Source organism: Mycteria americana, chromosome 2, assembly GCF_035582795.1.
Source record: "Mycteria americana isolate JAX WOST 10 ecotype Jacksonville Zoo and Gardens chromosome 2, USCA_MyAme_1.0, whole genome shotgun sequence".
Classification (NCBI taxonomy): domain Eukaryota; kingdom Metazoa; phylum Chordata; class Aves; order Ciconiiformes; family Ciconiidae; genus Mycteria; species Mycteria americana.
This window is the reverse complement of record NC_134366.1, coordinates 787,593-799,705: the sequence shown is the minus strand read 5'-3', so window position 1 is coordinate 799,705 and position 12,113 is coordinate 787,593. Positions and strand designations below refer to the sequence as shown.

Below are 12,113 nucleotides of genomic sequence, written 5' to 3'. Positions count from 1 at the left end.
GCCGGGTTTGGGGGTTAATGCAGTTTAAGGGATTGTGTCAGCGCGGCAGCTGTGACATGTGGGAGCCGAGCGTAATCCCGTCCGTGAGCCACTTTCCCGGGGCCGGCTGCCTCGCTGCGTGCTGCCAGCCCCTTCCTGCATGCGTGAAATCCCCCCCAAACCGAGCAACCGCCCTGGGGCAGGGGGGCTCCGGCTTCCATCCCTGCACCCCACAGCCGCTGGCAGCTCTCCCGATGTCTCCTTTGCTCTCGCCCCGACCCCAAAACACCCGGAGGGCCGCAGCGGTGCTTCAGGAAGAGAAGAGGCCCCCCGGTAGCCCCCCGAGCCACCCTGCGTGTCTCTACAGGCTGCAGGGGCCCGTCCCCTCTGTGCTGCTGCCGGTGGGCTCAGCCCCCGTGGGCGGTGGGTGCCCAAAATCAGGCCCCCGTGTGCAGCCGTCGGCTCTGCTCCTCCGCCACCCCGGTGTGCTGCCAGCCGGGCCCCAAGGAGCGACCCCAGCGTTTTTGGGGGCACCGCGCATCCCTGTTGTGCTGCTGGCGGCTGGGCTGTCCCTGGCAATAAAGCCGTCGGATAACCCTCCCTCCCCGGGTGGGTACTGCCCTGCCGTGGGCTGTGCCCTGTCAAAAGCCCCTGCCACCCCGCTGCCCGCTTCCCCGCCACAGCAGGTCCCCAGACTCCGTCCCGGTGGCTGCGGTGGGGTCGGCGCGATGCTTTCAGCCCCCTGCTCGCTGTCGTTGCAGCATCCCGGGGTGACAGCCTGGTTTCCCCGCTTGGCCAGAGCCTCTGAGCCGCGGTGCGGGCGGCGCTGGGGTGCTGCTGGGGGGGTACACTGCCCACCCCCCACCCAAGTGGGGACGGCGGTGGCTCCCGCTCGTCCCCTGTCCCCAGGGCTGCTGCCTTCTGGGTGCAGCCGCATCCAGCTCTCCTGGCACCCTGGGCCAGGGAGGGCTGGGCGAGCGTGACGGGGCCAAACCTGCGGGGACGTGAGCCCTTGAAGAGCTGGTCCTGCTGCGGGACGGTGCCATTAACCCCCACAGTTGAGCGGTGTTTTAGCTGTGCGGCATTCAGCACTCCCCGAATGAACCCGCCTGCAATTAAGTGGAGGGTGCCGATAACCTGCAGACAACTCGGGGGGTGGCGAGGCTGCTCACGGCATGCGCTGCCCTCAGATTTGTGCCCTGCAGCACCGTCACCTCTGCGGTTTTTTAGTGCCGCTGCCACCCTGAGCTCGGCGCCCATCGGGAGCCACCACGGCTGCGTCCTGTCCCCTCCTGCGGCGTGGGAGCTGCGGCTGCAGACGGGCTGTTGACATTCGAGCCGCTGAAGGTCACCTGGACGTTGTTAAATCCTGACAGCGTCCAGCGACCGACGTGGCCGGTGAGGAGCGGCACGAGTGGGAGAGCAGCCGCTGCGCGGGGCCCAGCAGCACCGAGCAGAGCGCGGGCACTGCCAGCCCGGCCACGCTGGGGCGAGGAAGGGGCTGCCTGTCCCCAAGGCTCCCCGTGCAGGTCCCAGCGCTGCCGAGGGGCAGCCAGGCCCCCTTCACTAGTACGGACACTTAAGTGGCTGCTTTGCAAAAAAAAAGCTGAATCCATCCATTTTTAGGAAGAAAAAAGGACAGTGCCACATCCGTGGCACTGCCAGCCCGATGAACACGAGCTGCTGAGAACCAGAGTCGGTTCTGCTTTTAATTTCTTTATTCCCCCTAATTGCATTTAGTCCTGATGAGGGGGATGCGGGGAGGCTGCCGAAGGGTACGGGGCAGCCAGCCGGGCTGGGGGCTGCAGCCAGACCCTCTTGTCCCGCACCAGCACCTCCCTCCCGGGACATCAGCCCCACTGCAGCACATTTAAGCCACGTCAGACTGCACGCCGCAACCTGAAACCCCAAACTGCTCCCAAGGAGTTTCAAGCACCACCCCAGCAGCAGGAACAGAGGAACCTCGGCTGGAACCTGCCCTGGCAGCCCTGAAACGCTTCTCTCCGCAGCAGTGACCGGCCGGCAGCTCTCAGCAGCTCCGCGTGCTTTCTAGCACGGGAGAGGCTGTAAATTACAAATTTAGGAGGGGTTCATACACACGGAAAGTCCTGCAGCGAGGAGTTTGGTTCTGCAAAGGCATTAACAGGTCCCGACAACTTATCCCATCATCGCTCTGTTTATTGATGCCACTGTCCAACATGAGATCTCACGCCGCCTTCCCCACGGCACCCATCGGCCAGGAGCCCGGTGTGCACCGGGAAGCTGGCATCACCGCTCCGGCCACGGCCTGGTCCTTCGGGTGCATGTCACCCAGCCACAGCCCAACTACGGGAGCTGCGAGGAGGACGAGCCGGGACCGCGGAGAACCGAGCCGCTGGAGACGGGAGCTCAAACCAACAGCAAGGAGACTGACCCGTGTCCCACCCACCACGACTACAGCCACAGCCGCATGGCAAGGGACCCCGGCAGCGGCTGCCTGGGAGCCGGGAGGTCTCCCACAGGCAGCCCCGAGCGGGCCGGGGCTTTTCTCGGAGCCAGCCCGGGACCTGCTCCTCCATCTGGGGCAGGACTCCACTGCTCCTGCCGCTGGGGAGTGCGCGGTCGATGCCACCGGCAAGGGCGAGGGCAGCCCGCTCGCCGCAGTGCGTTTCAAAGAGAGCAGAAGAGCAGTTAAACACATCAAGGTCTTGTGCACAGGTACATCATGACCCCACAGCACCCCGCGGCAAGACCCGCGTCTACAAACCGCTCCCGCGTTTCACGACGGCCGGTGATGCCTTCGGTGCAGCTCTCGTAGCGGCGGGAGGGCCGGGCGCCCGGGGTCGCCGCTCACCGGAGAGGCGTCTGCCACTGTGGAAGGATTAAGCGCTAGAAATGAGTGTTTGGAGGAGACTTGCTGATGGGGTCCTACCAGAAAAAGGTTCTTTTACTGCAACTAGTATTTTATTCTATTGTATAATTCATGAGTGCATCACAGCCCCGAGAGCCGGACAGGCACCTATCAGCGCTTCCAATCTAGACACATGGAGAACTTCCTCGTCATCTGGATCTATTTATTACTCACCTCCCCCTGGCCGGGAGCTCCTTGTCGCCATGCGCTGCTGAGCGGCTGTCGCGTCCAGCCCGGAAAGCTGGGACGAGGCAGCGCCTCTGCAGAGCTCCTGGACAAAAGTGACTGTGCCAGAATCAGCCTACAGAGCATTTTAAAAAAAAAAAAAAAAAAAAAATCTTGGCGATCCTAAGTTTGCTTATCAAATAAAAAGTTCCTCCACATTTATTAAAAAACCAAACAGTAGATTTAAAAAGCAGTTAAGAGTCCTACTCCGGCAAAACACCCTGTACAGGTTTCTTTTGTTGTTGGTTTGTTTGCTTTTTTCTGATGGTGAGGATTCCCCCTAAATCAGCTGCTTCTGTTAATTTTATATATATATAATCTTTTAATTTTGCCGCGCGTTGCTTGCTTTAATTAATTAATTTATTTCCAATCAGCCTAGCCGTCTCCACCAGACCAGCGGCGCTACCACACAAAGCTTCCTTGATGTCCATGCCCTGAGCTGGGGGGGGGAGGGATGGAGGGAGGGTGGGAGAGATGAGCGGAGGAGGAGGAGGAGGAGGAGGAGGAGGGATGGAGGGATGGAGAGAGGGAGGGAGGGGAGGGAGAGGAAGCCGTCGGCAGCCCCTCACTCTCCCATGTGCGTCCTCAGGTGGTACTTGAGGGACTGCTTGTAGCGGAAGCACTTGGTGCACTCGGTGCAGGGGTAGGGCCGCTCGCCGGTGTGCGCCCGCTGGTGCTCCAGGAGGTGATGCTTCTGGGTGAAGTTCTTGCCGCACTCGGTGCAGTGGTAGGGCCGCTCGCCCGTGTGGATGCGCTGGTGCTCCAGGAGATGGTGCTTGCGGATGAAACCTTTCCCACAGACGGCGCAGGCGTGCGGGCGCTCCCGGGTGTGGATGCGGTAATGGTTGGTGAGCTTGGACTTCTCGCTGAAGGTCTTCTCGCACTGGCTGCACTGGTAGGGCCGCTCGCCGGTGTGAGTCCGCTGGTGCCGCAGGAGGTGGGAGGGCCGGGTGAAGTTCTTCCCGCACTGGGGGCAGAGGAAGGCCATCTCGCTCTTGCCGGCGTGGATCCTCTGGTGCATGATGAGGCTGATCTGCAAGCGGAAGCTCCTCCGGCACTCGCCGCAGGTGAAGGGCCGCTCCCCGACGTGGGTGATCTGGTGTTTGCTGAGGCTCGACTTGTGGCTGAAGCTGCTCTCGCACTCGGAGCACTTGTAGGGCTTCCCCGGGGGCGGGGGCCGTGGCTGGGGCTTGAGGCCGTGCTCGGGGCGCCGGGGGACCCCCACGCCCCGGCGCGTGTGGCTGCGCTGGTGCAGCAGGAACTGCTGCTTGTTGCGGAAGCTGAGGTCGCAGTCGTGGCACTCGTAGGGCCCTTCCTTGAGGTGGTTGCGCTGGTGGATCATGAAGTTGATCTTGAGCATGAAGCTCTTCCCGCACTCGGGGCAGATGTAGGGTCTCTCCCTCGTCCGGTTCCGCTGCTGGGCGATGGCCGGCTTCATCTCCCCGGAGTCCCTCTCGCAGGCGGGGGTCTTCCCCACGCGGGCGGCCGCCAGGCTCCTGGGCTGCGTTTTGGAGCTGCACTGCGCCTCGCAGCCCAGCCCGGCCTCGTGGCTGGGGAACGCCGGCGGCTCGGTCCTGCCCGAGAACATGGCGCACGGCTCCAGGGTGTCGGGGTCATCCTCCTCCTCCTCCTCCGTCTTGATAACGATCCCGTCCTCTGCGGGAAAAAACCGGAACAGCGTAAGGGTCATCGAGTGGGACGGGGTGGCCTTTTACGCACCTGGGGGTTGGTACAGAAACATCTGCGTGGGCTTCTGCAGCTGTTTGCACCTGCCTGCCCGCTCTGCTCAACCGCCCGATGCGAGCTGGCTCCAGCCTGGAGCCCTGCGCCCTGGGACGGGGCACGTCCCCTCGCAGTGGCAAGGCGAGCCTGTGCACCCCCCGACAGGGAGGACAGACAAACCGCCTCCTGGACAGGTTCCTTTGGAGGGCGCGGCGAGACCTGCCTGCCAAAAGGTTTTGCGATTTCATGATGCTGCGAGACGGGGGGGAATAAAAGCACCGTCGGTTTGCAAGGACTCGGGTGGCGGAGCGATTTCAGAGCAGCTCCATCTGCTGCCGTTTTGCTGGGCTACAACAACGCTCCCCACGCCCGGCATGGCACTGCTCGACGGAATGGCACAGCGCGGGGCTGCCGGCCTCCAGCTCCGCTCCCGAGACGACATGCCCAGCCTGGGACTGTCCCCTTCCTTCGGCCTCACTGTGATGGGGCGCGGGGACAGACCCCCCTCCTTCCCAGAGGCAAACAGCGGTGGACGGCCGCGCATCAGGCTCCCCCCTTGCGTCACTGACGCCGGAGGTGACCTGGTGTTTTTGTTTGGTGAGACCGGCTCTATCGGGGACGCGCGCAGCCAGCGCGCCCTGAGGAAAGGCCCGTGGTGGATCCCTCGCACGTCACCCCACGCTGGACTTTGAGCCAGGCCTATGTACTTTTCTAGGAAGAGCAGCCACGCTTTCCCAAGAAGAGGCAACCGACAGGCGCAGTACGTATCAAAGCCACAGCCCTCTCCCCTCCGACGGAGGGGTCAGCGGGGAAGCCCCACATTCCCAGGTCCTCCTTCCCACCTCCTCGCAGCAAGGAGCGTCCCCTACGTGGATCCCAGGGCTATCGCTGCTCGAGCACCGGATGCCGGCACCCACAGCCCGGTCAGAGCGTTGCCGCAGCTCCCGCTCAGCCCCACCAGCCGGGGCCCCACGTCAGCGGAGGCGCGAGCTCTTGGACAAGGATCGGCTCCAGCCCCACTGGTGGCTTAACTGGTTTCCTTTAGAAAACTGTGAGGAGACCACGGGATCCACGAGGCGGAGTTGAGGAGGACCTCAAGAGCCCAACTCTATCTTTCTTGGTCTGCGTTACACCATTGCAAAGCCGTCAGAAGGCAGGAAACCCACCGTTCCCGACAGCCCAGCTGTGCGCTTTCCCATCTCTCGCCCTCGAAGCACATCTGTAGGACCTGGACCGTATCTGCCGCCCAGCCGGTGGACTTCTACACATGAAGCACCCGGTGCCATCTTCTCGTCTCTCTACTAACCTCACTGCACCCTTCCCTCTCAGCAGCTCACATGCCATGGACCTCCGGCCACCCTTGGCCCCATCCTCCAGACCTGCCCTGAGTGACCCCCATGCTGGCGACGTGCAGGACCCCGCACGTTCCTCCAGCAGAGTCTGGTGTGTAAGCGCCTGAGCAGCTCACACCATTCCTCTGCACGACTACCACCAGGCCAGGAGTCCTCAACCGACATCCTGCCCTCTGCAACGGTGGGATTTTGGCAGCAGGGGCTCACTGGAGCTCTCAGAAAACGCGGCCTGGGACACGGCTTCCCTTAGTCTCTGTGTGTAAGAAGGGCTTTTCCCACCCGTGGAGAACTGAGCCACTGCTCGCTCCGCTCTGGAGCAGGTCAGGTGCCCTCAGAGACCACGCTCTGATGTCCACCACGTGCGTGCTGCCTCCTCCTCCCGGCCTGAGGTCTCACCGCAGTTGCTCTTGAGGTTGCTGCAGCCAGAAACTTTCCTTCTGGTGCTGGTTCTGGGGGGATTTAACCCTTCTCTTTCATCCAACCCTTTCCCCACCTTTGCCTGACCCACCACAAGCCGCTCCTGGGCCTCCAGCCCCCCGACACGGCACATGCTGTGGGGCCACGTGCCGAGCATCTCACCTGTGCAGCTCCCGTGGTGCACGATGACTCTCTGGATCTCATTGAAGTCAGCTACGTATTCGGACGAGTCACCCAGGCTGGTTCCTGGGAGGTCCCTCGGAGGGGAGACGGAGCCGTAGGGGCTCTCGCAGGCTGCCTCCTCATCCGGACTCTGGAAGCTCCCCTCCGACTGCCCCGACATCCCGTGCAGCTCAGGGTTTTCGGGACTGTCTTCAGGAAGGAGCTCCTCCGTTTTGATCACAACCCTTATACCAGCTGCAGCAAAGAGAGATTCCCGCCCGCCATCATTCCCGGGAGCCAGGACGAAGAAACCACTCGCAAACAATCCCCACCGGCTCCCCACGGGCCGGCCCCGGCTGCTGATCCTGCAGAGGGCTTTCGTTTGCTCGGGCCCTTCTGCTCTCCCTTCAGCCCCTGCCCTTCAACCGTCCCTGCCACGCTCCTGCCTCTCGCCTGGCATCCTCCGCAGGCACAGGGGACTCCCTCTGCCCGGCCCGGGGGCTCAGCGCCTGCAGCTCAGCATCCCTCTGCCACCCCACATTCCCAGGCCGCAGCGCTGGGCCGGCAGCTCCCTGTGGGCAGCAGATGATTTTTCTCTTCCCGTTGGCCTCGATTTAACTTCAAGATCCTCGTGACCAAGAGCACGGGCAGGGGGTCGGAGCGACCCCACATCCACAGCCTGAAGCCAGAAGCAGCGGAGCTGACACCATCTCTTCTAGGGCACCTCCTTATGTCCTTATCAGCCCCCCTTATCTCAGAGTGGGAGTCACTGCAGGACTCGGGGTCCCTGGTGCCCTGCTCGCAGCCCAGCCCTGCGCTTGGAGAAAGCCCTCAGCACCCCAGGTCCCTGGGCGCAGGATGGGAGCAGGCTTCCCTGCCCCGGGGGGATGGTTAAACCAAGTTAAACCCAGGCACCATCCAAGGTTAAACCCAGGCACCATCCATACAACCGGGAGCACGGGGAGGATTTTCCGGGAAGGCTACGGCTCCCTCAGGTGGATGGGTTTTCCCAATGGGACCCGATTCTCCTTTCTTGCCGGGCACGTGGGCTCCTCGAGGACCTGGTCTGGTTGCAGATGCTGACGGCTCCTAGTGCCCAACTCTCCGGGCTCCGCTTGCCCTGGTTTAGATGTTGAGCCATACCTGGACATCAAATCTCTCATAGCCAAAGCTTTCCTGCTCGTAGCTAAGGCTCCCCCTGATAACCTCCTCGGGCATGGCTCGCAGCAACACTTGCTTTAGCCTCGGGGTTCAGCTCCTCTGAACGCAACCTACGGCTCCCCTCCCGCTAAGCTGCCGTCTCACCTGCGGTGGCATCGGTAATGATCTCGCTCTCCTCCAAGTCCTGCTCACTCCTGACCCGCGATTCCTCTCCTTGCTCGATCTGAGACAAAACACCAGGTTTGGAAATTGCATAGTCTGTTGAGAGACAGAGGGATGGAGGGAGGGATTACTGCACAGGGAATCCTGATATCGGCTTCCACCTCTCCCCAGCGCCCGGGGGGACACGTGAAGACACTCAGGAACATCCACAGAGGGTCTGCAGGCAGAAGAGCCTGGTGCTGCAGGCAGGCCAGGCTCCCTGGATGGGCAGAAGAGATTCACAGAGGCAGAGGCTGAGGTGCCACACACAGAGGAACTACCTTCAAGCAGAAACCCAACCCGTAGGTTTTTCTGGCAGTGTTTTAGAACTTCTCAGGCAAACTCCTGGCTCTCCTGAAGCCAAAAGCGTTTCACCTCCGGCCCCAACAGAGCCAGAATTTCTCCTGCAGCTTCAGTAGGAAATGCCCCAAAGGAGCGTAGCTAAGACCGCATCAGACAACTTTTCACTCTGCAAAAGTTTCCTCCTAAAGGGGTGCATGGGCTGGTGCCCACTGCTGACCCAGAAGATGAAGGGAAGCCCTTCCAACAGCCACGGGGAAGGTGCTGGTTTTTCACTGAGTAACTTGGCTGGAAGGAGCTTCAGGAGGTCTCCAGCCCACCAGCCCACCCAGCCAGGACAGCACCACGCCCCGAGCCAGGGACAAACCCGGACACTGCCGGAGGGATGCCCTTACCCGGACTAGAAACATCCTCCTGTGTTTTTAAGTCTCCGTGTAAAATGGGACATTTGCATCTCAAGGGGATCCAAGGGGATCTCCGAGGAGGACTCAGAAGATGCCCAAGCCTGCGGGCAGCCAGGAGCCCCAGAGAACCTGCCTCTCCCCAGGGCGAGGACACCCCATATTTACCCAGGGATATCAGCGACTCATAGTTCCCCTTCATCACGTTCTTGTACAGCTCCTTCTGCCACTCCTCCAGCTTCTCCCATTCCTTGTTGTTGAAATAGACGGACACGTCGTCAAACGTCACCGGCACCTGCAACCACAAGAGCACGGGTTCAGGCGGCCGCCTCGCTCCCCAGGAGCCCAGCGTGTTATCTCCGGCCGCTGGCAGCGGCAGCTCGCTCCCGCTCGGACATGGCTAGGCTTCAGCTACTTCACGGCCATCAATGAGTTGGTTTTTATTTTTAAAACAACTCCTGGACATGTATTTCTATGAGATTAAAGGTCTCAGCCAAACGGCCGGTTCCCGGTGATGAACCCAGAGAGTGATTTCCCCAAACCACACCGACCTCCTCCTCTCGGTCCCCGCACTGGCAGGGACGACTCTCCAGAGGAGACCGGGCTTGCGCCCGCCTGGAAGGAACACGAAGGAGATAAAAATCGGGCACTACGGCTGGACCTCATCTCTATTGATGAGCTGACGTAAAACCCCAGATTCAATTACCCCAGAACTCGAGGGAAAACTCTACCCGGGCCTGAAGGGCTCCCAGTTATCGTTAGTTATTGTGTGCAAATTGGCCGGGAGCAGACTGCAGCTTTCAAGCCTGTTTGCCGAGTAATAATTTCTAAGGATAAATTCAGGATGCGCGAGCCAGGCTGCGTTCAGCTTCTGCTCCCCGACTGCGCTAATGGGGTGGCAGGCTGTGAACCCCCCTCCTCCAGACCCCCTCCGCTCTCTCCAGCGAAGCGGCGACGTTCGCTTCGCCGCGTCTCACACGGTCCCATCTGCAAACTTTTTTAGCGAGAGGGTTGTGAAATGGAAGTAGGAACTGCGTGTTGATGGTGGGCTCCTTCTGATGCTCGGCTAAGCGCAAGTGTGAGCACAGGGAGCCCGTCCACCTTCCCCTCGAATCCCAGAGGTTCCCCCTTCCCGGCAGCAGCAGCTCCCGCTTGCTCCTTCCCCAGTCCAGGAGATGCCCACCGCAGCACCAAGGTGGTAAAAGAAATGGTGGGTAAAAAACCAGAACCACCAAATCTGCAGGGTTTCTCTCAAACGGTGGTTGGGAAAAAAAAAAAAAAAAAGATTAAATCGCTCCCAGGCTGCACAGCGCCGTGAAGCAGAACTGAAACCTCCGGCCTGAGTATGGGGGACATTCCCCTCGGGCGCATCTCCCACCGCATGTGGGTCCCAGCGGGGGGAGATGCGGGGAAGCTGCGAGGGGCAGCTCTGCTCTCTCGGGTCCCGACGGCGAGCGACTCACCTGCGCCAGGGCTGTCCCCGCTCACCCACCGCATCTCCCCCCCGGCCCTGCCCTCGATGAGCGTTTTGGGAGCGTTTCGGGCGCAGACCCGGGCTCCCGCACCCCAGGACACCGTTACCTTGGGGACTTCCCCCTTCCTGCCGGGGGGCAGCCGCAGGATCCAGAAGTTCCTGTTCTTCAGCAGGTTCTCCATGTTCTCCAGGCGCCGCTGGAGCAGCCCGTACTCCTGGATGAGGGTGCCCAGCGCCGCGCACTTGCTCTCCAGCTGGTTCCCCAGCTCCGCCGCCGTCTTCTCGCAGTCGATCAGCTTCTTCTCCGCCATCCCCGTCCGACCCTCCAGGTCGAGCAGGCGGGTGGAGTGGGAGTCCACCTTCCTCTCCACCGCCTGCACGGCCGCCACCACCGTCAGGGACAGCTCGGCCGTCTGCGTCTCCCGCTCCGAGGTGCGCTCGGGGCCGGCCGGCGGCCGGAGGGGCGAGGGGCAGCGCGGCTGCAGCACCGGCTCCGGCGCCTGAGGACAGAGGGGTGCGGGGGTCACGGCGGGGGGGACGCCCCCAGGGCGATGGGGACCCCCGGGGGGGGCGGCGGCAGAGCCCAGCGCTCCCCAGGGCGGCGGGGACGTCCCCGCGTCCCCGCAGGGCGCTGACCCCGCTAAGCTGCTTACGGCGGCGGCCCGTGCGGGTCCCACGGGACGGGCAGGACCCGCCGCGGGGGGGGGCGGGGGGGTGCCCCGCCACCGCGGGGCCGGGAGGTGACACTGAGGGGGGGGTGACAGGGGACGGCCGAGCCCCGTTGCCATGGGCACGGCGAGGGAACACCCCGGGGGGCTGGCGGGCGCTGTCAGGGCAAGGCCGCCCCGTCGCCATGGGGACCGGGCGGTGACACGGGGGGGGGGGGGGTTGGGGGGGGGGGGCGGGCGGCCTGTCCCCGGGAGGGCGGCGGGTCCGTCACGGGGGCGGCGGGGGGGCGCTCCCCGACCCGCAGGGCCCGGCCGCCGGGGCGGGGGTGGGGGGGGGCGGGCAGCGGAACCGGCAGGCCCGGCCCCCGACGGCAGCTCGGGCGCCGCCGGCCGCGGAGGCCCGGCCCGGCCCGGCCCGGGCGCGCCGCCCCCCCGGGGCTGCCCGCGCCGCCGCCGGCCCTGCCCGTCCCTGCCCGTCCCCCCGGGGGGGCGGCCGCGGCCCCGCGCGCTGACAGCCCCCGCCGGCCTCCCGCCCCGCCGGCCGCCCCGCCGCCTCCCGCCGCGGCCCCGACGGCGCGGCCCGCCCCGACGTGCGGCCCGCGGGCGCCGGGCGAGCGGCGGCGGGCCGGGCCGCGACCCGCGGCGGGCGGGCGGGGCGCGGCGGGCGCCCTTACCTGAGCGGGAGCCCCCTCGGCCATGGCCCTTTGTTCCCTGCCCGGGGCCCCGGGGGCCGCGGCCGGGAGGATCCAGCGCCCGCTCGCTCCTTCACCTCCGCCCGCCGCCGGGCATCGGGCTGGGCCCGGGGCGGCGCGGCGCGGCGGGGCGGCGGCGGGGCGGGGGCGCGGCGGGGCGGCGCGGCGGGGCGGGGCGCGGCCCGGCCCGACCCGGCCGGGGGAGGGGAGGGGGGGGGGGGGCGGCGGCGAGAGACCGAGCGCGGCTCCGGGTCCCGGCTCCGCCGCTCCGCGCTGGGCGCTCCGGCCCCGCCGCTGCCCCGCCGAGCCGGCAGGGGGCGGGCGGGCCGCCGCCGCCGCGCGGGCCGCGCCGGGGGCCGCGCCGGGCGGGGCGGAGCGGGGCGCCCGCCGCCACCGCAGCGCCCCCTGCCGCACCGACGGCATCACCGCGCCGCCGCCGCCGCGCACCGTCGGGGCCCCCCCGCCGGCC

At 64.7% G+C, this 12,113-nt stretch overlaps 1 protein-coding gene across 1 annotated transcript; it reads right to left on the bottom strand.

Moving 5' to 3' along the window:
• Positions 1-3,436: 3,436 nt before the first annotated feature.
• Positions 3,437-11,997, bottom strand: LOC142405159 (zinc finger protein 783-like). Its single transcript, XM_075492113.1, has 6 exons — positions 11,627-11,997; positions 10,392-10,784; positions 8,979-9,105; positions 8,053-8,166; positions 6,748-7,002; positions 3,437-4,750 (listed from the first exon to the last, which is right to left on the bottom strand). The coding sequence occupies exons 1-6, from the start codon at positions 11,648-11,650 to the stop codon at positions 3,660-3,662; spliced, it is 2,004 nt and encodes a 667-aa protein (XP_075348228.1). The 5' UTR covers positions 11,651-11,997; the 3' UTR covers positions 3,437-3,659.
• Positions 11,998-12,113: the final 116 nt, after the last annotated feature.

Coding starts and splice junctions, on each gene's coding strand:
- LOC142405159 (XM_075492113.1), bottom strand. CDS start 11,650: ATGGCCGAGGGGGCTCCCGCTCAG. Junction 7,003..8,052: donor CATTACCGATGCCACCGCAG/GTGAGACGGCAG, acceptor TCTTTGCTGCAG/CTGGTATAAGGGTTGTGATC. Junction 4,751..6,747: donor GCACCACGGGAGCTGCACAG/GTGAGATGCTCG, acceptor TTTTTCCCGCAG/AGGACGGGATCGTTATCAAG.